Below are 26362 nucleotides of genomic sequence, written 5' to 3'. Positions count from 1 at the left end.
AGCTGGAAGGATGGGAGTGATCAGAAGACAAATTGCTATGTTTGGGAAGGAATTCAGGCACTTGGGAAGAGCACAGGCTAATGTTTTCAATTTGCTCGATGAAGTAATACTCCAGTGGGACAGGCTCTGCTGTTTCTGAGAGTGTGTGGGGAAGGAGAGAGCGCAACAGGGAAAACTGGTGAACTTGGAAGGGAGGGAAAGAAGAATTCCAGATAGAATGTGATTCTTGGTCTCTGAAGTGAGATCCAGAAATTGGCAGGTTCTTCTGGCTCTTTAGCACCACCATTCACCAGGGAGCTCAGACTTCTGAGCCTCTCCTCGCTTTTCCCACCTGCCTTCGGACTGCGGGGCCCGGACTTTGTTGAGATGTCGCTCATACTTCATTCCTTTAAAAAATAGACTGAAGTGGAATTCTTTAATTTACTCAGGGGGGAAAAAAGCCTTTGAGAGACAAACATTCTGAGAAACATATTCTTGCAATACATAAATCTTCCTGTTAGAATTAATGACTGTTGGAATTCAAAAGCAGACAGTAAAATTTACGCAAAGGTAAGAGTTGTAAAATACGGAAATGCAGAGTCTCACCGATATACCTCTTTATCAGACAAGGGGTGAAATGAAGGCAAGAAATGTTTGAAGATAAAGTACCAAGAATTTGAGACTTTTGAGTTCTGGAAGGTCAGGAGACGTCATTCGCCATCCCACAAATACGCCCAGAGGGCCCGTTGAGGGACAGGCATTACCCAAAAGGAATAAGGCTTTTTCGGCGCCCAAGCCTTGACGGAGGAAAACCAATTGCACAAGTATCTATGACAGAAGGATGAGGTAAGCTACGTGATGGTGGCACAACGTGCAGTAAGGTGATTAATAAAAATCAAGCCCTTTCGTTCTGAAGGGTGGAGCCCGACTCCTCCAAGACCGTAAAGGAAATCGGACGAGAGGATAAGAATCACAGACCTTGCGAAGTTCCCCCGGGGCCACCCGCCTTCTGCCAGGGCGTCGCTCAGGGACACTACGCGTTCACGTGCGCTCTCGCCGGCGCGCCACCTACCCGGCGCCGCGAGAGGGCGCGCGGCTGAAGCTGGGTGCGGAAGTCCTGCCCCCATTTCCGGAGGCGGAGGATGGGGAGGAGTCAGCGGTAGCTTCCGCCTTGCGCAGTGTTCGGGTTTGGGCACGTGTGTTACCTCCTCGGGTTTTGTGGATTACCTTTATTCCCAGTGAAACTGCAGGGCCGGAACTCCCTTCATATTTAAGGATGAAGGCGGTGAGTGTCCTGAGAAGCCAGGTCTCCGCGGTTTAGGGCCCTTTTGGCTGACAATCTCTTCGTGATGTAGTTTTGGCGCGGGTTTTTGTTCTGTTGGGGGCGGTGGCCTAGATTCGGGGCTCACTTCTGGTTCTGTGTGCTGTCCCGGCCCTTAGATCTGGTGCTTCCTTCATTGCCCACTGTGCGCGTGGTTGGCTTCAGGGGGCCGCGATGAGACAGGCACGGAGTCTTGTTTCTGTAGGGTGTCGGACATTAAAGGGTTCTTCGAGACTATCTTTCGAATCCCTTATTTTACGGTTGAGAAACAGGGTTCTGCTCTCAGTGAGTTTATAATGTGTGTTATGGGACTCGACATGAGTCCCATTTTTTTCTCCTAAAGGGTAAGGAGTTAGGAAAGTAAGTGATTTGCCCCGGTTCTTAGAGAAAATGAGGGCTGAGATTTGGATTTCTGAATGAGGGGTTACCAGCAAATGTTGGAATCCAAAGACCCGAATGCTGTTTTTTCCTTTTTAGTTTAGGGTTCTTTGACAAGTCATATAATCTCAGCCTTAGCTTCTTAATCAGTAATTTGAAGGTAACAGCAATCACTCCCTAACTAGGCTTTTGAAGGGGATACATATGTTGGAGAACTTTGCAAAGAGTAAACCGATCTATGAATGTTACTTATTTTAAAGATAACATTTTGCTGTGAGTATGCAATTTAAATTTCTGGGTGTGCAGTACTCCTGTTACTGTTTTCTAGAGAAGAAATAAAAAGCAGATCCCAAGCTTTCGGAAGTTGCTGAAAACTAGTAAAGTGAAACTTGAGAACAAGCTAAAAAATAAGCAATTTAAACAACAAAGCACTCTCAAGAAGTACCGAAAAGAACAGAGGAAACTAAGGCAAGCTGTAAAAGATGCTGTGTCTAAGAAACCGATTCCACTGGAAGACCCAAGGGAAAAACAACCAGGTAATTGTGAAAGCATTCATGTACTGTAGTTTCCATTGAGTTTTTCTTTTTTTTTTTTAATTAAAAAAATTTTGTTTAATGTTGGTTATATATTTTGGGAGAGAGAGAAAGAGAGCACAAATGGGGAAGGGGCAGAGAGCCGAGACAGTCTGAAGCAGGTTCCAGGCTCTGAGCTGTCAGCACAGAGCTGGTTGGGGGCCCAAACCTATTAGCTGTGAGATCTTGACCTAAGCCAAAGTCGGATGCTCAACTGACCGAACCATTCAGGCACCCCACTATTGATTTTTTCTAAAATGTTCTTCATAGAGGCACCTGGGTGGCTCGGTTGGTTAGGCGACCGACTATGGCTCAGGTCATGATCTCGCAGTTTGTAGGTTCAAGCCCCGCGTCGGGCTCTGTGCTGACAGCTCAGAGCCTGGAGCCTGCTTCGGATTCTGTGTCTCCCCCTTTGTCTACCCCTCCCCTGCTCACTCTCTGTCTCTCTCTGTGTTTCAATAATAAATGAACATTAAAAAAAACAAAAACAAAAACAAAATGTTTTTCATGAAACAACATTGCTTTCTAGTAATCGCTGTTGTTTTCAGATCTTCCTAAGAGTAGGTAAGGATAGTGGTCCTACATGCTTTATCAGTCCATTTGAGAAAGTGTTTCAATATAGTATTCATTGTGAGAAGGAGATAGTCTCCGCTTTTAGTTTGTTTAGAAAGGAGATCAAGAAGACTTGGGGAAAACAAGCAGATTAGCTGTGTAAATAAATGTTGGGGAGTGTGCCAGTGCTGCCACTTTCCCATTCACTGGCAGTTAGCTAAGGTAAGAACATAGCTTTCTCTGGAGCATTCTTCACAGTGTTGCCAAAGTTCACTTAGTTTTCTAAACTTCTGACTTTCTTTTCATTTGGAAACTTGGAGTGAAATTGAGCTGTAACTGACAGGGTTATTCTTTTGTAAAATTATCCAAGAACTGCATGAAACTTGGAGTGAAATTGAGCTGTAACTGACAGGGTTATTCTTTTGTAAAATTATCCAAGAACTGCAAGTACTCAAAACAGGTAAGGAACATGGCCATTTTGAGTCAGACCAGTTGTTCTACAATGTTACTGGTACTTTCAGGGTATTCATATTTGAGTGTATCCGACTAGTCAGTCTTCCCATGTACATCTACATCTCATTCTCTTAATCCTGACCTATTTAGTTTGATCTTTTGGCTACATATTATTGTGATGTATAAAAGGTCATTGGGCTGGAAGTCAGGAAACTTGGGTTTCTCTCTCTCTCTTTTTTTTTAATGATTTTATTTTTAAGTAATCTCTATACCCAACGTAGGGCTTGAACTCAAAACCCCAAAATCAAGAGTCACATGCTCCCCTGACTGAGCCAGCCAGGTGCCCCTTGGGTTTTCTTAATTTTGTTACTAGGAAAGTGGCCTAAGTTAGTCACTTAATCTCTAGGTACTTCATCTGTTTAAAAAAAAAAAAAAAAAAAGCAATGGTTGAGTTAGATGCTTTTTAGGATCTCTTCTATAAATTTCAGTAGAATTTTAAAAATGTGTTAATAATTACATATAAAAAGCAAAATATTCATTTTTACATGTTGAGCATCTAAATGAAGTCTGTCAGGCAGTTGGGTATAAGAGTATAAGGTTCATGTGAAATATCTGGGCTAGAGAGAATAGCTTTGGCAATTATCTGCATATAGATGGTAATTGAAGACTTAGACTTGGGTAAAATCACTGTGAAGACTGTGTAGACTGAGAATAAGAAAACCAAGAAAGAATTTTAAGGAACCCCAGCATTTAAGAAATGGGTGGAGGGGAGGGGTGCCTGCGTGGCTCAGTTGGTTATGCATCTGCTCAGGTCATGATGTCATGGTTCGGGAGTTGGAGCCTCCTGTCTGGCTCTGTGCTGACAGCTCGGAGCCTAGAGCCTGCTTCAGATTGTGTGTCTCCCTCTCTCTTTGCCCCTCCCCCGCTCACACTCCATCTCTCTCTCTCAAAAATAAATAAACATTAAAAAAAAAAAAAGAAATGGGTGGAGGAATATGTAATGAGATTTGAGGAGGAGCCAGAGAATTAGGAAGAAAACCAGAACTGTATAGTGTCTTAGAAATCAGAAGAAGAGTGTTTCAAGAAAGAAGGAAGGTCTTTATGTCCAACATGAAATACTCTACAAAATAGTTAATGTTGAAAAACAAGGTGAAAAGTAATGTGTATTGATGTTTTCACTTAATTGTAATTATAGGCTATCACCACATGTATGAGATGCTTATACCATTTGAATAAAAAGGAGAAAAGTATATATTTATAAACTCATATTCACTATCACAGAATCAGATTTTAAGAAAATAAGTGGATTTTCCTTTGACCAATAGTCTTCCTGTTAGGAATCAACCTATGATTATATTTGAAAAAAATTGCCAAGAATATATTTCCAAGCATGCTCATTGCAACATTATTAGTAACAGCAAACAAAGAAATAAAAATGCCCCCATGATCAAAAATTGAAAATAAAATGTTCTCCCACAGGGAATTGTTAAATGACGTAGATGTTGTTTACCTATGGTGAAATACTATACAGGTGTTAAGACAGACAGTTTTATCTGTATGATCCACATAATCTATGTAACGAAGTAAAATTGACAAATTGCCCACTGGAGCATGACTTCACCCATCTTAAAATGCTGATATAAAGAAGTTAACAGATTAGAGAATTTGAAGGGCTAAGGGGGAGAGGGCTTCAATGACAGAATAAGGCAGGAGAAAACAAGAAGGTGTGGGATGTGGCCTGTGGAGGAGGTGACTGAAGTGGAATGGAAATGAAAGTCATTGGGAATCAGAAGGAGGGAAACGGCTAAATCACTGGTTCTCCCATGCTCTGAAAGACATTGCAGAATGTGTGGAGGCATTTTAATTTTTGGTTATTACAGTGACCTGGGAAGGCTCCTGGCATTTAGATTTCAGGGATTGGAGATGCTAGGATTTTGCCTAGCTCAGGACTGTAAAACAAAGAACTGTCCTGCCCACTGTGTCATTAGTGCTTCCATTTAGAAACACTGGGCAAAGGTACTAGAAAAGCCTAAACTTTTCCTCTTGTTGACACAAAAACACAGAGTTCTGTGCTTCTAATAGTTGTTTCTGATTTTGTTGTATTGGAACAGGTAAAAGGATTGAGAGGGAAGAGGAGGAAGAAGAGGAAGCCCTTCCTTTAGATATGATGGATGAAGATGACTTACAGTTAATGAGAGACTTAGGACAAAGAGCATCTTTTCTAACAAGAGATCTTTCTTCTAGGTAATACTTCATTTAGATTATAATCATTCATGTCCTTTTAGTGTTAAAAACTTGGTTCTGGATTTTACGTAGGTGTTTAGTACAAGATGTTCAGCTCAGAACACAGTATTTGCAAAAAGTAAACCTTGTGACTTGGTTTATTTCCTAAATTAAGGAAGTTCATGAATAAAACAAACTGGCCTTATTTGGTGTATATCTTTATTTCTTTTTAGTCTGGATAGTGAAGTAGAGTGCACTGGGGAAGAATGCAGCTCTGTGTTTGGGGAATTGGCAGAATAGTCCTGAGTTCTTAATCCTTGTTGCCCTGTTAGGTAGGTATTATTCCCATTTACAGAGGAAACTGATGCTTCCTGCAATCATAAGCAGTGGATCTGAAATTTAAACTTAGATCTTTCTAACTCTTCTAAGTCCATGTTATGGTCTGAAGGTTTTTGGGAAAGTAAAATAGCACGATACCACCCTTGGCTCTGTGGAATAGTCTTCAAAAAGAATCTGCTGTAACCCACTCGTTGGCATCTGAAGGGAAAATTAGATCCAGTCATAGTTTGAGTCTCTGTGGTACGGTACTATACTATACAATAGTACTATGCTATACAATACAGTACTATACAATTCATTTATTCATTTTCTATTTGAGTGCCTGCTGTGTGCCTGGTCTAGGTGCTAATATCTGTATACCTATTGGAGGTTTGGCTAGTAGTGTATTTTTCTGTACTTCTCTACTGGTCTCTAGGTTCCATTTGTACATTAAAGCTGGAATTTTCTTTTTTCCCTGCAGTGAACCTGTTCATGTCAAGAAACGAAAGCATGAGCGTATTATAGAAAAATATGAAAAAATACCAAGAACTCTGCAAACTGCACCGGAGAAGGAACTGATTCACTTGCTTCCTATCAAGGATAAAAGTGGTATAATCCCACAGACCAGGGAGAAGCCAGGTGAATCTGATTAGCCAGTAGATTAGTAAAAATTATAGCTCCTTACTAATATTAACACATTTTTTTTTTCTACTCAAGACTTAATTTTCTTTTTACTTTCACCCATACCTACAAAATAGGGGTAGCTGCAATTAGTCACAGAGCAAGCTTGAGGATTTTGGCCAGAAATACAGATGATTATCTCAGATGATGTCTGTTGTACCATGAGTATAGCTGAAGCTACTATATTGAGGTGATTTTCTTTTCAGAGTTTTTTTCACCAAATACTATTGTTTCTAAAATTAGAGCACATAATAGTCATCCTTTTTTAGCCTTTTTTTTTTTTACCTGTATCTTTTTTTTCTTACGAAATAAAACATAGGAAAGTCTAGAAATCAAAGTTGCAAAGTCATGTGGTTTATCACAAAAACACGCCCATATAACTACCATCCAGGCAAGAAATAAATGCTGCCAGCACCCAGAAACTTTCTTTGTGCTCCCCTAAATCACTAGTTGTTCCCTCCTCACGAAAGTAACTACTTTCCAGAGTTTTATGGTAATCTCTTTCCTTTGTAGTTTTATCGCTGAAGTAAATTGTCACATTTTTAATGCACGTATTTTCCATGTAGTTACTGACAATAACCAAGATGAAGAGGATGAAGAAGATTTGGAACTTGAGGAAGGTAATGATGTGTCTTTATAATTACCAAATTGTTAATTGAGAATTACAGTTTTTTGCTTAATAGTAAATATGACTCAATTTTAGAAAAAGTCTGGAACTGTGCATTTTAGAGTACTGGTCATTTCAAAGTCATTTTGAGCATTTTCCCACTTGTTGAAAGTCTCACCTTGTGGAATTTGATTCTTTGTTGCTCTTTATTGTGGAAAATTTTATGCAGTTATGTTTGTAATGTCTGGGCATGCATGAAGAGTCTCTTAAGTGATTACTGTTTGAATCCTTTTTAATTTCAAGTGAAAGACCTGCCTATAAATAATTATGAACTTTTAGCTTTAAATTAAAAATGATTCTGTGGTATGAAACCATTTCACTTCTTTATTAGAGCAATTATCCTTATATATGTCGGCTTTAGACCTTTGAATGTGGGTTTCTAACAGCTAAGACCATTGCAATCAAAGTTAAACTGAAAGAACATATTTTATTGTTTGAAATTCTCTGTTTAGAATTTGTGATAGAACAAGCTGGTTAAATTTTACCTTTGCTTAGCAAACCTCACATATAGTGTAAAGGAGATAACAGGTCAACTGTTTAACTGTTTTCAGTCACTCTTCCTAGGGTTACAGATTATGCTTGTGTGTTTGTTCAATCTAGTTCCCTAGGAATTTCTTTTCTAAAAGTGGACATATTTTCTGTAGTGCAGAGGACTGTATAGAGTTGAAAACAAGGCTGTACTTTTCTAAATTTTATTTTTTTTAATTAATATTTTCTTTAGAGAGAGTACAAGCATGGGAGAGGGACAGAGGGAGAGAGAAAGAGAGTCTTAAGCAGGCTCCATGCTCAGTGCAGAGTGCAGCATGGGGCTCGATCCCATGACCCTGGAATCATGACCTGAGCTGAAATCAAGAGTTGGATGCCCAACTGACTGAGCCACCCAGGCGCCCTTCTGTACTTTTTTGAAAACTAAATCAGATTTCTTTTTCCTTCAATTAATAGGAATTATGCATAGTAGTTAAGAATATAGGCTCTCATGGGGCGCCTGGGTGGCTCAGTCAGTTAGGGTCTGACTTCAGTCCAGGTCACGATCTCACGGCTCTGGGCTGACAGCTTGGAGCCTGCTTCATATTCTGTGTCTCCATCTCTCTCTCTCTCTCTCTCTCTCTTTCTTTCTCTTCCCCCCTCCCCCCACTCACTCATGCTCTATCTCTCCTTCAAAAAAAAAATGGGGCGGTTGGGTGGCTCTGTTGGTTGAGCATCCGATTTTGGCTCAGGTCATGATCTCACGATTCATGGGTTTGAGCCCTGCATCAGGCTTTGTGCTGACAGCTCAGAGCCTGGAGCCTTCCTTCTTCAGATTCTGTGTCTCCCTCTCTCTCTGCCCCTCCCCTGATCGTACTCTCTCTCTCAAAAATAAATAAACATAAAAAAAATAATAAAAAAAAAAGAATATGGGCTCTCTAGTCAGACCACCGGGTTTGAATTCCATTTCTGCCAGGTTTATGAGTATAAGCAAATTACTGTCCCTTTGCCTCATTTTCTGTGTACAGAATGGGTATGATGATTGTACCTGCCTCATAAACTTTTTTTAAAGTTTATTTATTTATTTTGAGAGAGAGCGTATGTGGATAAGGGGCAGAGAGAGAGGGAGAGAGAGAGAGTTCCAGGCAGGCTCTGCAGTGCAGAGCCAGACACGAGGCTCAGACTCACAAACCATGAGATAATGACCTGAGCCGAAACCAAGAGTTGGTCGCTTAACTGACTGAGCCGCCCAGGCGCCCCGCCTCATAGTATTTTTGAGAGGATATGTAGTAATCTTGGCCCATGGCAAGTGTCCAATAAAAGTTATCGTTATTATTGTGTATTACTATAAGAAAATTACTCTGTTGATGAACTTTCTTGGTACTTGTAAATAAAGAAATGTTTAAGAGGGAAGCCTAATTTGTTTCAGAGATCATTGAAGACCCCATTCGAGAACTGACATTAGAAGAACATTTAATTGAGAGAAGGAAGAAACTACAGGAGAAGAAAATGCATATTGCAGCCTTGGCGTCTGCCATATTATCAGACCCAGAAAGTAATGTAAGTAGTGTTCATTTCTTTGGGCTTTTCATGTTAGATATGTTGTAAATATCCAATATCTTAAGATCCCTTTATTACCTGTAAGCACACACAAGAAGGGAAAGCATTAAAACACCGTGACTACTGTGGTGCCTGCTTGGCTCAGTCAGTTAAGCATCCGACTTTGGCTCAGGACATGATCTCACGGTCTGTGCCAACAGCTCAGAGCCTGGAGCCTGCTTCAGATTCTGTGTTTCCCTCTCTTTCTGCCCCTGCCTCGCTCATGATTTGTCTCATTGTCTGTCTCTCTCAAAAATAAACATAAAAACAAGAAACACCACGGGGACTGAGGTGTAGAATAAGAGTAGGCAGAACTTTAGACTAATCCTACATCTGAACCTAATTTTTTCTGTAATCTTAGAAAAGCCACAAACTCTCTGAGTCTTATTTTCCTCCTCTCTAAATGAAGATACGGGGCTTAATATTGTAACTCTTAAAGTGGTATGTGTAAAAATTAATTGGATGAGGGAGAAGGAACCTACTTGCAAATTTGTTTGACTGATTGGTAGAACTTGTAATAAGGAACATGCCTCACAAAAGTCAGGGAGATTAGTTCAGGAGTACTTGAAGTGGAAAATATTTTAGGTGAAATAGACCAGAGAGTTACAATGAATTATCGGTGGGCCATGGGAACAGTGGTGACGATGGTCATAGTTATACCATATGGATTCAAGAAACCTTGAGTACTGTTAGACTTTGGGTAAATCCTTTTACCCAAGACTCGTTTTCTTCATCTCTAAAAAGAAGATGGTACCTATTTTAAAACTTTGTTGTGAGGATGAAATAATCAAATATACATGAAGTCATGTAAAGTGGTACTATTATTCTTGTTATATTGGAGTCCCCAGCATCCTACTGTGAATTTGTTTATTGAACAATAAAGTAGATTATTTCCATTTGTAGCAAAAAATCTTCCATCTGGTTACATTTTGGAGTAGTACTTGTTTTTCTTTAAAAAAGTTGGGGGAAGACCTGGAGCAGAAATGGGGATGGAAATTTGGAATTTTTCTCACCTGCATGCTCTCATTTCATCATTATAAAACCATAAAGACAAGAACTGTTGATCTTATTTTACAGCTGAAAAATTGCATCTTAAAAAATTCAAGTGATTTGTTACAATTTTAAGAGGCGCTGGATTGGAACCTGGGTCTTCCAGGTCTGGAGCCCCACGCTCACACAAGTTAGGGATAGCAAATAGGTAGTAGCATATGTATCCTACTCCCTGCTGTGGCAGTCATTGCTAACCAAACAATGCTGCTTGTCAAGGTATCCAGCAGGCAATAGTAGTTTAGCAAAGCAAGCACATTCATTGAAACCAAGTCTTTACTTCTGTATTACTTCATACAAATGATTTTTGAAAGGGTCTTGTTGAAGCTGAAGTTAATGTGGACACATTATCTTTAATTCCTGATTAATTTGTGTAGATGTGATTAATATATTTGGTGTGTAACATTTTAATTTATTTCAAAAAGTGTTTTTAGGGAAACAGGACATACGCTTTAAGAAAACCCAATGAAAGAATTTCAAAGAATAGGTAAATTAATAAATATAAACTGTTTTTTAAGTCTATCTCTTCTAACTACTTAACAAAAGTATGGTTAGCTTTAGTGATTTATCTTTTGGTAATGTGAACAGTATCTGGAGTTGTGTATGGCTTGACTAGACCCCGTGAGTCATTGTGTGGATTCCACTTGTGCCATATGTGAGGCTGTTGTCTTTTGTTCATAATTGTTTTGCTATGGTTACTCTGACCTTATAAGTTATTTCTTTAACAGATTAAAAAATTGAAAGAATTACGTTCCATGCTGATGGAACAGGATCCTGATGTGGCTGTTACTGTTCGAAAATTGGTGATAGTTTCCCTGATGGAGTTATTTAAAGATATTACTCCTTCATATAAAATACGACCCCTCACAGAGGCAGAGAAATCTACCAAGGTAATGCTGGATACAATTACTGCACAAAATAAGCTGGACATTTTGGGGAGCTGGAGATGGGAGAAATTGTTTGTTTTGTTTTTATAGGACTGGGTACATACCAGGCATTCACGTTTTGTGCTAACTTAAGGATTTTAATATCTTGATTTTAAAAAATGATTGGTCTTTTTGGTCTTTTCAGATTCGCAAAGAAACCCAAAAGTTAAGAGAATTTGAAGAAGGCCTGGTTAGCCAATATAAATTTTATTTGGAAAATCTGGAGCAAATGATTAAAGGTATGTTAATTTTATTTTTTAATTTTTAAAATTACATTCCAGTTAGCATATAGTGCAACAGCGATTTCAGGAGTAGATTCCTTAATGCCCCTTACCCATTTAGCCCATCCCGCCTCCCACAACCCCTCCAGTAACCCTCAGTTCTCCATATTTATAAGTCTCTTCTGTTTTGTCCCTCTCCCTGTTTTTATGTCATTTTTGTTTCCCTTATGTTCATCTGTTTTGTCTCTTAAAGTCCTCGTATGAGTGAAGTCATATGATTTTTGTCTAATTTCACTTAGCATAATACCCTCCAGTGCCATCCACGTAGTTGCAAATGGCAAGATTTCATTCTTTTTGATTGCCGAGTAGTACTCCATTGTGTGGATGGATGGATAGATAGATAGATAGATATGCCACATCTTCTTTATCCATTCATCCATCAACGGACATTTGGGCTCTTTCCATACTTTGGCTATTGTTGATAGTGCTGCTATAAACATGGGGGTGCATGTGTCCCTTCAAAACAGCACACCTGCATCCCTTGAATAGATGCCTAGTAGTGCAGTTGCTGGGTCATAGGGTAGTTCTATTTTTAGTTTTTTGAGGAACCTCCATACTGTTTTCCAGAGTGGCTGCACCAGCGTGCATTCCCAAAACATATTTTTAAAGTATGTAACATACTAAGCTTTGTTCAGGAAGGTGAGTTCTATATTCTGTGCTCTGTGGTGAGAGTCACAATAGTGTATTGTCAAGAGCGGAGTCTAGAGTCTGATTTCTTGGGTTCAAATCCAGGCTCACCACTTGTTACCCATGTCATGGGCAGATCACTTAATCTCTCTGTGCTTCTGTTTTTCTGTTTATAAAATGGGAATAATAGTACTTCATAGGGTTGTTGTGAGAAGTAATTTATTACTAAAAGGTGTTTCGAGCTGTGCCTGGCCTGTAAAGGCACTGTATTTGATCAGCTATTAGCGTTATTGTTGCTGCAGTCCTTTCCCTAGTGTTACAGGTTTTTTTGAATTTGCGAATGGTTGGAATTTATTCTGCTGGCTTTATTTGGAGAGGGTAGTTAGGGGAGAAGGGTGACTTGGAAGTGGATGAAATTAGTGCCTTGAAAATGGACTTAGAGGTCAGTCATGATGATAAACTCTTCCCTCAAACCCTTATTCTCTTTCTCTTCAGAAAAGGAAGGGCATAGGAAAAATTGGAGCATGAATGGAGAAGGAATTCAGTTGCCTAGGCCAGGTGCTTTCACTTGACTCATTTGGGCTCCTTCGCTCAGTGCTGGGCCTACAGATCACCCCGATGCTGTCTCAGCTGGAATGGGACTACTGAATCCTGTTGGCCCAGTAAGGGCAGGAGGGAGTATAGTGGAAGTAGGGGTGGGTGCCATAGATGTTGGTTTTATGCTCTGGCAGCCCAGCTGGAGCCTACTTAATAGCAAATATTGTAAGGCCTGGGAACTTTATGTAGACCAGCATTGTCCAGTGGAAATGAGACACCTATGTCATTTAAAAAAATGTGTAACCACACTTAAAAATAAAAGCAGTATGTAACCACACTAAAAAAAAAAAAAAAAAAAAAAGTAATAAGCTATACTATGTGTATATACAAATTATTTGAACGTGTAATCAATTCAAAAAATTATTTTGTGAAGATTATTTGAGAGAGAGCACATGTACGCATGAGTGGGAGAGGGGCAGAGAGAAGGTGAGAGAGAGAATCCCAAGGTGCTGATAGGTGCTGTCAGCACAGAGGGTCTCGAACTCATGAACTGTGAGATCATGACCTGAGCCAAAACCAAGAGTTGGTTGCTTAACTGACTAAGCCACTCAGGCGTCCCAACATGTAATAAATTTAAAAAATCAGTAAGGTATCTTAATTCTTTTTTTGGAACTAAGTTCAAAATCTGGTGCATATCTCACACAGCACATCTGAATTTGGACTGGCCACATTTCACGTACTCAATTGTCAAATGTGGCTAGTGGCCTCTGTATTGCATCATGCAGGTCTGGGCCTTTTCTGAGTAGCTTGAACCATTATGAAGTCCTGTTTTTTTATAAATTTTTTTTTTTCAACGTTTTTTATTTATTTTTGGGACAGAGAGAGACAGAGCATGAACGGGGGAGGGGCAGAGAGAGAGGGAGACACAGAATCAGAAACAGGCTCCAGGCTCCGAGCCATCAGCCCAGAGCCTGACGCGGGGCTCGAACTCACGGACCGCGAGATCGTGACCTGGCTGAAGTCGGACGCTTAACCGACTGCGCCACCCAGGCGCCCCGAAGTCCTGTTTTTTAAAAAATTTATTTATTTTTGAGAGAGAGAGCGAGCACAAGTGGGGGAGGGACAGAGAGAGAGGGAGACACAGAATCCAAAGCAGGCTCGGGGCTCCAGGCTCTGAGCAGTTAACACAGGGCCCGATGTAAGGCTTGAACCCATGAACTACGAGATCCTGAACTGAGCTGAAGTCGGACACTCAACTGACTGAGCCACCCAGGCGCCCCTATGAAGTCATCTTTTTATGTTAAAAAAAACCATGGTAAAATAGGTATAAAATTTATCATTGTAACTATTTTTAAAATGTATTGTGTGGTGGCATTAAGTAAATCCACAGTGTTGTACAACCATCACCACTATCCATCTCCACAACTTTTCCATCTTCCCCAACTGAAATTTTGTAACTATTAAATGTTAACTACCCATGTCCTCTTGCCTCCAGCCTGTGGCAGCCACCATTCTACTTCCTAATTTGAATTTAATGTGGATTTGACTTCTCTAGGAACCTCATAAATGAAATTATACAGTATTTGCCCTTTTGTGACGGGCTTATTTCACTTAGCATAATGTCTTCAAGATTTTTGTAGCATATGTCAAAATTTCCTCTCTTTTTAAGACTGAATAATATTGCGTTGTATATATGTCTTTACCACATTTTGTTTATTCCTCCATTCATTATGAAGTCTCATCAGCTTTAAGTAAATAGAAGATACGGTTCTTAGGAATACGGCCTGTTTAAGGAAAACTCGTATATGTGAGAAGCAAGTTTAAAACAAAGGCACTATCATCCACACTGTCTTTCTTATCTCTGGTTGTATATGGTGTAGAGGGAAGTGTTGAACCTACTCTAGAAAAACCAGCATATTTTTATTTTCAAGATGCTATGTTACAGTAGCAGGCAGAGTATGTATGTAGAAACTTCTAGAAAAGAGGTACTGTGAATCATTGGCTATTTTGAAGGAAAATTTAAATCTCTTCTGGCCCTCCTGGGTAAAGATATCACAGCATCAGCAAGAAGTCAGGAGAAACGATGTGTTGGATTCTCAGAATTTTTGGAACATGGAAGTGATTGGGGCTCAGAATCTGGAACTTGCTCATATTAATATGGCAATAAAATTGCCAGTTAATAGATGACTAAGATTTGAACCCAGGCTTCTTGACTTGTAGTCTAGTGTTTTGGGGGAAGTCCGGTAGAGCCCATCCCAAGGATTCTTTTAAGGCATTCAGTTCCCTGTCTTCCCCTACCCCCTTTATTCCTGAGGTCTTTTTTCCCTAATGATACATCTTTTAATATGTATGGAAAGCCAAGGTTCTTAACATTATGTTAGAGTCAGACCATGGATGATGGCAGATAAATTTTAATGGTAACATTTTTACTCGTGTCTCAGACACAATTCATTTAAGAATTTGTCCAGTGTATTGAGTTGTTGTGTTATTGCATATTACTGTAAAAGAAAGCTAATTAGTTGAAGTTTAAATCAATGAGTGAAGTAACTACATTTATCTTTTGATTAGATTGGAAGCAAAGGAAACTGAAGAAAAGTAATGTAGTTTCCTTAAAGGCATACAAAGGACTGGCGGAAGTGGCTGTGAAGAGCCTGTGCGAGCTGTTGGTGGCGCTGTCTCATTTCAACTTTCACAACAACATCATTGTACTGATTGTCCCTCTCATGAATGACGTGTCAAAATCGGTGGGTTGCTTTAAGTGATTGCTGTTGTTGGCTTTATGATTATTATTCTTTTTTCTCTTTCAGAATTCTTTTGGAGTTATGATTTATTGCTAACATAGGGTCACTTTGTTAAACACTGTGTCTAAAAATTCTTTGAACAGAAATATAGTGTGGTGGTTCTGAGCAGGAGGCTGGTCTGCCCTCTGGGGATCATTAGGCCGCGTCTGCTCACAGTTTGTCACAACTGCCTGCCGTGGCTACTGCTGGCATCTAGCAGGTCAGGGCTGGGGCACTTCTAAACACCCCACAATGCACAGGACAGCCCCCCACAGTGACGAATCGTCCGGCCTAAAGTGTCAGTGGTGCCAAAGTTGAGAAACGCTGGCTGAGTGTAACATTTTATTTTTCAGATATCTGAAATGTGTTGTGAGGCAGTAAAGAAACTGTTTAAACAAGATAAATTAGGCCAAGCTTCCCTTGGTGTAATTAAAGTGATTTCTGGTTTTGTGAAGGGCAGAAATTATGAAGTTAGACCAGAGGTAAGCCTTTCTTTTCTTTGCATTTTGTTTTTAAATTACAACAGTTAATGAAGAATTTTATTCTTTGTAGAAGTGTATAAAGTAGAAAACTCACCAGTTACTAGGTGTAACTACTCTTAACAATTTAGTATGTATTCTTCTAGATGTTTTTCTATATAGATATAAACATATCTACTTGTTTATATGTATTTTTGCCATCCATGGAAGAACATTCTCGATCCCAAGATTATAGATTCTGTCCGTCCAGAAGAGTGTTAATTTTTATATTTAAACATTTAATCCATCTGACATCTTTATGTGTGTGGATGGTATGATTGCAGATCTGATACGTATATACTTCTTGAAATGGATAACCAGTTATTCCAGTACCACTTCCCTTTTGCTGCTGATATAAATGCTGCGTTTATTTTACATTAAATCTCTACACAAAATTTTATTTCTCAACTTTCTGTTCTGTTGATTCAGTAAATCCCCTACATGTAACATACTGCTTTTAGTAACCGGAGCTTTATGTTTATCATATATAGTATACAGTTCATCTGTAGGATGGTACTGATCAAAACGGGCATTACTGATAAAAGGCACGGACCTTCTTTTTTTCCTCCAGAATATTTTAAATTACTTTTATGTATTATTTTAAATGGAATTTAGAATGAAGGTTGTTTTTTTTGTTTGTTTGGTTTTTTTTTTTTTTTTTTGCTTCCTTTTCCTGAAATAGTCTACACAGAATCTGATTGGAACTGATTCAAAGTATAGATTAGTTTGGGAGAATTAAAATAGTTAAAGAATCAGTTTTTTTTTTTCTATTTACGAATATGTATCTTGCCATTTATTTAAGGCTTCTTTCATGTCCTTAACTGAAATTTTATAGTTGTCTTCATTTGGGTCTTAGATATTTTTATTAACTTCATTTTTAGTCCTATAGTTTTGATTGTTAAACTGATGTTTTCTAGAACTGTTTTATTCCCTAATTTTAAGTCTTTCTTTGCTGTCTAATCCCTTTCATTTCTCAGAGCTGATAATTTTAGTTGGACAGCTAAAATAAATATTGGGCTTAAATAAATACTCAGAACTGTAGAGTGATCAGATACTAAGACTTGAACATGAAACTTGCCCATAGGGAAACACTTCCACTTTAGTGATGCTGTAATATAAACCACATCCTTTAATTTGTTGGGTGTTTGTTTTTGTTTTTTGTATTTTTTTGTATATATTTAGGTTGTATGATGTGATTTTTTTTTTTTTTAAGATTACACGACATGATTTAGTATACTATATGTTGTGAAATGATTACCACAGTCGAGTTAATTAACACATCTGTAGTCTCTTAATCTTTTTTTGTGAGGAGAATACTAAAGATTTACTCTTAGTAAATTTCAAATTATACAATCTTATTAACTATAATTACTGTGCTGTAAATTAGATCCTCAGGGCTTACTCATAACTGAAAGTTTGTATCCTTTGACATTTCCTCATTTCCCCCGTTTCCTGGCAACAGCTGTTTTTAGTACGCATTGGACTTTTTTTAGATTCCACATATAAGTAAGAGCATACAGTATTTGTTTTACCATGTCTGGCTTAATTCCCTTAGTGTGATGTCCTCTGGGTTCATCCCTGTGGTGACAACTGTCAGGATCCTTTTTAGTGGATGAGTAACGTTTTATTGTATGTGTATGGCACAGTTTCTATATTCATTGATCTGTTAGTGGACATATAGGCTGTTTCCATATCTTCGCTGCATGTTGTGAGTAATGCTGCAGTGAACATGGGGGTGCAGATATCTCTTTGAGATACTGATTTCATTTCCTTTGGATATGTCCCCAGAAGTGGGATTGCTGGATCATATGATAAATCTGTTTTAATTTTTTGAGGAGTTTCCATGCTGTTTTCCATGGCTGTACCAATTTGCTTCCTGTCAGTAGTATACCAGGGTTTCCTTTTCTTCATGTCCTAATACTTGTTTTCTCTTATCTTTTTTTTTTTTAAATTTATTTAAGTAATCTCTACACCTAATGTGGGGCTCAAATTTGACCCCGAGATCCAGAGGTGCATGTTCCTCTGAATGAGCCAGCCAGGTGCCCCTATTAGCCTTTTGATAATAGCCATTGTAACTGGTGTGAGGTGATATTTCATTGTGGTTTTGGATTGCAATGATTAGTGCTGTTGACCACCTTTTCATATGTCTGCTGGGCATTTGTTGTATGTCTTCTTTTTTTTTTTTTTTATTTATTTTTGGGACAGAGAGAGACAGAGCATGAACGGGGGAGGGGCAGAGAGAGAGGGAGACACAGAATCGGAAACAGGCTCCAGGCTCCGAGCGATCAGCCCAGAGCCTGACGCGGGGCTCGAACTCACAGACCGCGAGATCGTGACCTGGCTGAAGTCGGACGCTTAACCGACTGCGCCACCCAGGCGCCCCTGTTGTATGTCTTCTTTGGAAACTGGTCTTTTGCCTATTGTTTAACTCGGGTATTTGTTTTTTGCTGTTGAGTTGTAGGAGTTTCTTGTATATTTTGGATATTAACTCCTTGTTAGATATGTGGCTTACAGATATTTTCCCCCATTCAGTAGGTTGCCTTTTCATTTTGTTGATGGTTTCTTTTGCCTGCAGGAAATGTTTTGTTTAATGTAGTCCCACTTGTTTATTTTTGCTTTTCTTGCCTGTGCTTTTTGGTCTCTTATCCAAAAAACTCATTGCTGGGACCAATGCCAAGGAGCTTTTCCCTTATGTTTTTTTCTGGGAGTCTTATGGTTTCAGGCCTTATTTTTAAGTCTTTACTCCATTTCAAGTTAATTTTTGTGAGTGGTGTAAGACAGGGCTCCAGTTTCATTCTTTTGCATGTGGATGTCCAGTTTTCTCAACACTGTTTATTGAATAGACTGTCCTTTCTTCGTTGTGTATTCTTGGTGCCCATCTTTTAAAGTTGATCATCTTTAGGGGTGCCTGGGTGGCCCATTTGGTTAAGCGTCCAACTTTGGCTCAGGTCATGATCTCACGGTTTGTGAGTTTGAGCCCTGCGTCGGGCTCTGTGCTGACAGCTCAGAGCCTGGAGCCTGCTTCGGATTCTGTGTCTCCCTCTCTCTCTGCCCCTCCCCCACTCGCACTCTGTCTATCTCAAAAATAAAAACATTAAAAAAATTTTTAACAGAAGTTGACCATCTTTAATGTGGAGTTACTTTATTTTTTATTTGTGAGCAGGTAGAATACCTACAGAATACTCCAACTGATCTTTCTGGTACCTGGGATGACTTCATGTTCACTGTTTATCCTTTTCTTTCTTGCTTCCATTCTATGCTGAAAACTGAAATACTTTGCTTTCTTACAAATGTACATATTGGAACATTGGAATAAAACCTATAGTTCTCAAGTGTTTTTTCCAGGAATGCTGCTGTGACTGCAGGAAGTCAGGAGAGTGTTTTCTTCCAGAGAAAATTAGGATTTTGAACCCCTTTTGTCTTTGTGTTTGGATGGTTGCTGTAGTACACAAAACACCAATTACCAAATTTCTGGATTTTTTGAATGGCTTAAGGTAGTAGTTTGCGGTCCCTAGATGAGCATCAGCTGGGAATTAGAAATACAAATTCTAAGGCCCCACTCCAGACTTAGTGAATCAGAAACTCGGAATGGGGGTGCCTGGGTGGCTCAGTCGGTTAAGCGTCCGACTTCGGCTCAGGTCATGATCTCACGGTCCGTGAGTTCGAGCCCCGCGTCGGGCTCTGTGCTGACAGCTCGGAGCCTGGAGCCTGTTTCAGATTCTGTGTCTCCCTCTCTCTCTGCCTCTCCCCTGTTCATGCTCTGTCTCGCTCTGTCTCAAAAATAAATAAACTTTAAAAAAAAAAAAAAAGAAACTCAGAATGGAGCCCAGCTGTTTGCGTTTTAAGTCTTCCAGATGATTCTTATGTTTGCTGAATTTGGAGACCCATTGGCTTAAAGGAAAATAACTAGTCTTAAAATTAATAACATTGGTCTACATGTTTTTTGTTCTGTGTTTTAATGGGGGGCAGGAAGCTGAAGATTAGAACTGTTCACTACTAAATGGAGGCTGGTTTGGCAAATTAAAGTTGGTTTAGAAATATGTAATTTATATCCTTTCCTCCCATACTGGCCCATACCTTTTTCTGGCCTATCTACTGGTTGTACTCCTATCGACCGATCCTAGGTGATGTGTTCTCTCTTCCTTATACTTCTTACACTGAATACTAACAATGTTATGTGTATTTAGCCAAATACTGCGTCCTTTTAAAGACACAAATTGCCAAATATGTTTAGCAATAACATGATAGTATTTTGTATGAAATGTGATAGAAGATGTATCAGAGTTTTTTGTTTGTTTGTTTGTTTGCACAAAGGAAGGAATTAACATTGTTAAATGCTTTTCTGTATAAAGGTTTTGAGGGCGATATGAATATTAAGCTGTATATTGTGTTTTCTTCATATTAGATGTTAAAAACATTCTTGTGCTTAAGAATCAAGGAAGTAGAAGTGAAAAAAGATACAGAGGACATTAATAAACCAAAAAAGTTCATGACTTTCAAGGAAAAGAGAAAAACTCTTTCAAGAATGCAGAGAAAGGTTTGCTTGATTTCCTTTTTTGTTTGATTTGAGATTAAAATCATAATGTAGGCACAGGAAGAGATCATAGTTAAATATAGATGTGTTAAAACCTAATGTTTAGAGAATTTTATTTTTTCTACTTCTTGTAAAGAAATGTCTTATTGAATTAACTAAACTAACAGTTCACTGGCAAAAAGAGCAGTAGCTGAAAAAATTTCCTTGCCGTGCTGGCTTTTATTTTTTTGCTCTTTAGATGGTCTTAGATTCATTGTGATACACAGATCCCTTCCTTGGCAGAAAGGTGACATTCATGTAAAGTTGGCAACAGAGTGGATTTTTGTTAATTGAACCACGTTTCTTTATTGGCTTGTATTTGAAACCTAGGTTGAAATTCCAGCCCCTTGTTTATTTAGTATGAGACCTTGGTAACTTCTTTTTTTATTATTATTATTTTGACAAATGGAGCTAGTAATAGCACCTACCTCGTGGGTCACTCTGCACTTTAATAAGATAATGTATGTAAAGCACTTAGCAAGTGCGTGACGCTGGGCATACTTTATAAACTTTAATTACCACCACCACCATTGTTATCATTGTTGTTTCTCAGAACATTTCTAAATAGTTTATTAGGGTTATCAAATTGCTTATAAAAACAAAACATTTTCAGGGATATCTGTCTTCGAATGTGTCTAATAAATTGTGAAAATAGGACAGAAGTACAAAAATAGACTTAATCATTGTAAACAAATGAAGGTAAATATTTTAATTGTTTGTACCATACTATTCTAATATAACTCGGAATCCGTGTTAGGAATAGCATGTATGTAGCTGTGGTGGGGAAACAAAAGATCCACTAAGAACATGGCCGTTAACTCTGCATGCAGGAAGGAAACTCTTCTCAGTCGGTCCCCCTGCGTCTCACACAGCTTAGCAACCATTGTTTGCTGCTCTTACAGCATAAGGAAGTGGAAAAAACTAATATTTTGTTGAATTTCTATATAGTATCTGGTTTTATGCATTGTATGTCAGTGTGTCTAGGGGTATTGCTAATGACTTGTTTCCATGTTACAGATGATTTAACAGTAAGAATTATTTCTGGGCTCCGTGTGTTCTTCCCTTTTTTTCCTCTTTTGAAAAAATGTAAATCGTGGAAAACTACAGAGAGTAGCATATCCCATGTGTCTACCATTCACAATGAGCAAACGTAGACTTACTTCACTTTTGTTCTTGAAAAGAAGCCATTAGTGATAGAGTTAGCATCCCCTTTGCTTCTCTCCCCAGTCTTGTTCTGCCTTCCTCTCAGGAGGCAGCCACTGTCCTGAGTTTGGTTTGTGTATGCTTCTTCTCCAGGTCTGTGTAATTGTACTTTTATCTGTGTTCTAGGGTATGTCTTTCAGAATGTTTACATATGTATGCCTCTCTGAAGCTTGCTTTTTCACTCAGCGCTATATACTCTTACTTATTCTTTCCCTGTTTCTTTCCAGTGGAAGAAAGCAGAAGAGAAATTGGAGAGAGAGCTTCTAGAAGCAGAAGCTTCAGAGAGCACTGAGAAAAAACTTAAACTGGTAGGCAGTTTCACATTCTCTCATGCTTGTAAAATGTTTTGTTAAAGGGTTTTAACTGGAGATTATTGTTTCAATTTGTGGCAGTATAATCTTGGTTTATTTCATGAGGCTTCCGTATGCGAGAAACTGGCATGATCATTGCTGGTCTTAGGAGATCTCAGGGTGTGTACCTTCATTCTGTTTTGAAGCTCCTAAGATTGGATTGTGGAGAGGGTTAGGAAGGGACAAAAAAGGTTGAACTTTGAAAGTCATCTTTCTGGTAACTCAGGAGAAAATATACAACGTTATACTAAAGTCATTTTCTTTCTTCTGCCAGCACACAGAGACTTTGAATATTGTGTTTGTAACCTACTTCAGAATATTGAAGAAGGCCCAGAGGTCACCTCTCCTGCCAGCAGTTCTAGAAGGTCTTGCCAAGTAAGGGCTGTGTAGGTTGAAACCTTTTAGATTCTTTCTAAACCAAAAAAAGCATGAACCTTAAACAAGGTTCACTAAGGATGACCCCATGACCTTCTCCGTTCTCTCGTTCTTTGTCACCAGCCTTTCCTTGAAACTGTTCCTAACATTTTTTAGTTTTCTCATCTCAAACCTTTTATTTTTTGAATCTCCTTCAGTAATTCCTTCCTTCTGCTTATTAAGTTCTGGGGGTCCCAGAAGTTTATCTCACAGTTCTTTTGTTCCTTTCGCACTGTGGTCAGTTATCCACTGTCAGAGTTTTGAGTGGTCCGTGCAGGCAACTTTTAAGTCTGTTCTAACCCTGCTTGCACCTCATTTCTCGAGTCCTGTCTACTCTTCCTGCAGAGAGAGAGCTTTTGGTATATTCTAGTGAACCTGTTGGGGGATATGAGCTAGAATAATGGTCGTTGTGATGGATTTCCAGTTATTTGAGGTAGTATCCTATAGAACAGTGCAATAGAAATATAATGTGAACTAGGTATGTAATTTAAAGTGTTCAGTCAGCCACGTTAAAAAAGTAAAAAGGAATTGGTGAAATTAATTTTGGTATATTTTATTGAATCAATTTATCTAAAATATTTTGACATATATTCAGTATTATTAAGGAGTTATTTAATATTCTTTTTTCTTCCATAAAATCTTCAAAAACTGATGTGTATTTTACACTTACAGCATATCTCAACTTGGACTAGCCCCATTTTAAGTGCCTAATAGCTACATGTGGCTAGTGGCTGTCATTGGACAGCACAGCTTCAGAAATAGGACTGATGGTTGGAAAATAGAGAAGAAGCAAGTTCTGTTTAGTATAAGACATTACTTTCTTTCTTTCTTTTTTTTTTTTTTTTTTTTACTGTTTGTTTATTTTTGAGAGACACACAGACACACACAGAGTGTGAGCGGGGGAGAGGCAGAGAAAGGGAGACACAGAATATGAAGCAGACTCCAGGTTCCAAGCTGTCAGCACAGAGCCTGATGTGGGGCTTGAACCCACAAACTGCAGGATCGGACTGACTGAGCCACCCAGGCACCCCCATAAAGACATTACTTTCTAATGAATGGAGCTATTTGACAGTGGGATTATAAAATTGGGCCTTGTTATTAAAGGATTCAAAGAGAGGGCCTGCTGTTTGTTTTTCAGTGACCAATTGCTTTATTTAAAAAAGTTTTTAGTTATACTTACGTTAAAAATTCAAGTGATGCAGGGGCACCTGGGTGGTCAGTCAGTTAAGCATCTGACTTTGGTTCAGGTCATGATCTCATGGTTTGTGAGTTCAAGCCTCGCATCGGGGTCTGTGCTGACAGCTCGGAGCCTGGAGCCTGCTTCGGAATCTGCGTCTTCCTCTCTTTGCCCCTTCCCCGCTCACACTCTGTGTGTCTCTCTCCTCAAAAATAAATAAACACTTAAAATTTTTTTAAAAAATTCAAATGATACAGAAGAATTTAAAATTAAAAATACAGGGTCACCTGGGTGGCTCATTCAGTTGAAGGTCCGACTTTGGGTCGGGTCATATCTCATGGTTTGTGAGTTTGAGCCCTGCATCAGGCTTTATGCTGGCAGTGCGGAGCCCTCTTGGGATTCTTGGCTCTCTCTCCTCTCTCTGCCCCTCCCTCTCTCATGCTTTCTCTCTCTCAAGTTAATAAACTTTAAAAAAAATTACAAGTTCCCTATATCCCTGTATATATTTTCCCTATATATATATATTCCTATATATATATCCCTATATGTGTGTGTGTGTGTATGTGTGTGTGTGTTGGTCTGTTTTCTGTCACACAGATGGAATCATACTATATGTAATGTTTCATAACTTTTCTTTTTTGATAAAATGGTTACTCTGGGTATGTGTCCATGTTGGCATGACTATATCCAACTTTTTTTTTCTTTACATTTATAATACTTCATCTTATGAATCAATAATACGTTTATTTGACCAGTCCCCTATGCTGCATTGGAAATACCTTCATGCCCTCGTGTGCATATATTGCCAGGTCAAAGGGTCTGCTCATTTTAAATTTTGATAAATATTGCCCAGTTGCTTCCCAAAAAGATTGTACTAGCACAGAGGGAATGTATCACTTCTAAGATTTATATAATGTCAAAGGCTCTTGCACTAATACTGAAGAGATATCTTGACTTTTAAGTACTTTAGTGCCTAGTATTTTATAGTGTACAGAGTGCTCTCACATTTAGTAGATCAGATGATTCTTCCTCTATTATTCTATTGAGTGATTTCAGTTATTTCTAGAAATAGAGTTCCAGGACTGTAAGTGACTTACCTAGGATTGAATAGGTAATTAATTGCAGAACCTCAACTAGATACTAGACCCAATATTCTCTCATTTTGTTTTTTGAAGTTTTCGTAGGATCCATATTCCTATAAATAACAGATTTCTTTCCCTTTTCCCGCTCCCCATTTTCCTAGAACCTGATGCTCCTGGCCCTTTTATGAGTTAGAACAGCATGGAGTACTTTCCTTGGGTAGTTGTTTGTTCTTGTTTCATAGGGCATAAGTATTTCTGAAATATTTTGTTTGTTTAGTGCCTCATCTATTTTATGCTGGGTGTTGTCAAAAAGACCAATTTGAGTTAATGAAAAACATCAATAATCACCACCGTCTCCATTGTGACTAACGTTGAAATAAGGAATATTAAAAATATGGTTTTAAAGTCAAATTTAATTTCTGGCTGTTTTATTTCTCTTTTTAGGTCACCCATTAACTAAACTCTGTTTGATTCTAGGTTTGCTCACCTTATAAATGTCGAGTTTTTTGATGATTTATTAGTAGTACTGCATACTCTCATCGAATCTGGTGTAAGTAACTCTGTTAATGAATTACTTTTTAAGATATAAATGGTAATTATTATTCTTAATGTCCCCTTTCTCCCTTTTTTTCCAAGGACCTGAGCTATCAAGAAAGCCTTCATTGTGTCCAGACTGCTTTTCATATTCTTTCTGGTCAAGGTAAGATAATTTTCTTTACTTTGGGAGGCTGCAACATACCTAGTTGTTGTTTGTTATAATTTCAAAGGTGACATTCTGAATATTAATCCTTTGGAGGCTATAAAATACCTAATTGTTGCTTGTTGTAATTTCAAAGGTGACGTTCTGAATATTGATCCAATGAAATTCTATACACATCTATATAAAACACTGTTCAAGTTACATGCAGGTATGTACATTTATATATTGTGTGGTTTTTTTCTTAATCTTTTTTTTTTTTAAGTTTATTTATTTATTTATTTTGAAAGAGAGAGCAGAGGAGGGGCAGAGAGAGAGGGAGAGAGAGAATCCCAAGCAGGCTCTGTGTGGTCAGCACAGAGCCTGACGTGGGGCTGGAACTCATGAACTGCGAGATCATGACTTGAGCCGAAATCCAGAGCCAGACACTTAACTGACTGAGCCACCCAGATGTCCCTATATATTGTGTTTTTTTTTTTTTTTTTTTTAATTTTTTTTTTTTAACGTTTATTTTTGAGACAGAGAGAGACAGAGCATGAACGGGGGAGGGTCAGAGAGAGGGAGACACAGAATCTGAAACAGGCTCCAGGCTCTGAGCTGTCAGCACAGAGCCCGACGCGGGGCTCGAACCCACGGACCGCGAGATCATGACCTGAGCCGAAGTCGGCTGCTTAACCGACTGAGCCACCCAGGCGCCCCTATATTGTGTTTTTAATAAATACTTACCTTTTAAGAATATATTGTGACTGGTATTATAGTCCATGAAAAATGAGAAATCAAAATTGGCATATAAAATGGTGGCCTGCTGGTGTCACACATCTGTGTTTAACCTTAGATGTTGGAGAGAGCGTCTGGAATTGAGATGGTACAACCAGCGCATGTCCTGAGCAGTCTGGTCCTACTTCGTTAGTTAGGGAAATGATTTGGGACAGGTGATGACAG

The 26362-nt window shown here is 38.7% G+C and overlaps 1 protein-coding gene across 2 annotated transcripts in view; it reads left to right on the top strand.

Moving 5' to 3' along the window:
- Nucleotides 1–1131: 1131 nt before the first annotated feature.
- The window catches only part of NOC3L (NOC3 like DNA replication regulator), a 52014-nt gene continuing 26783 nt past the window's right edge, over nt 1132–26362 (top strand). For both annotated transcript variants that reach the window (XM_007080106.3, XM_015536657.2), the window contains exons 1-16: nt 1132–1264; nt 2007–2214; nt 5367–5499; nt 6278–6435; nt 7044–7097; nt 9039–9169; nt 10984–11145; nt 11327–11420; nt 15195–15370; nt 15760–15888; nt 20330–20461; nt 21928–22008; nt 22325–22425; nt 25201–25273; nt 25360–25423; nt 25560–25631. In XM_007080106.3, coding sequence (XP_007080168.2) covers nt 1256–1264; nt 2007–2214; nt 5367–5499; nt 6278–6435; nt 7044–7097; nt 9039–9169; nt 10984–11145; nt 11327–11420; nt 15195–15370; nt 15760–15888; nt 20330–20461; nt 21928–22008; nt 22325–22425; nt 25201–25273; nt 25360–25423; nt 25560–25631 — 1777 coding nt within the window. In that variant the 5' untranslated portion in view covers nt 1132–1255. The remainder of the gene's footprint in view (nt 1265–2006; nt 2215–5366; nt 5500–6277; nt 6436–7043; nt 7098–9038; nt 9170–10983; nt 11146–11326; nt 11421–15194; nt 15371–15759; nt 15889–20329; nt 20462–21927; nt 22009–22324; nt 22426–25200; nt 25274–25359; nt 25424–25559; nt 25632–26362) is intronic.

This window comes from Panthera tigris, chromosome D2 (assembly GCF_018350195.1).
Source record: "Panthera tigris isolate Pti1 chromosome D2, P.tigris_Pti1_mat1.1, whole genome shotgun sequence".
Taxonomy (NCBI): domain Eukaryota; kingdom Metazoa; phylum Chordata; class Mammalia; order Carnivora; family Felidae; genus Panthera; species Panthera tigris.
This window is presented reverse-complemented; position numbering and strand designations above follow the sequence as displayed.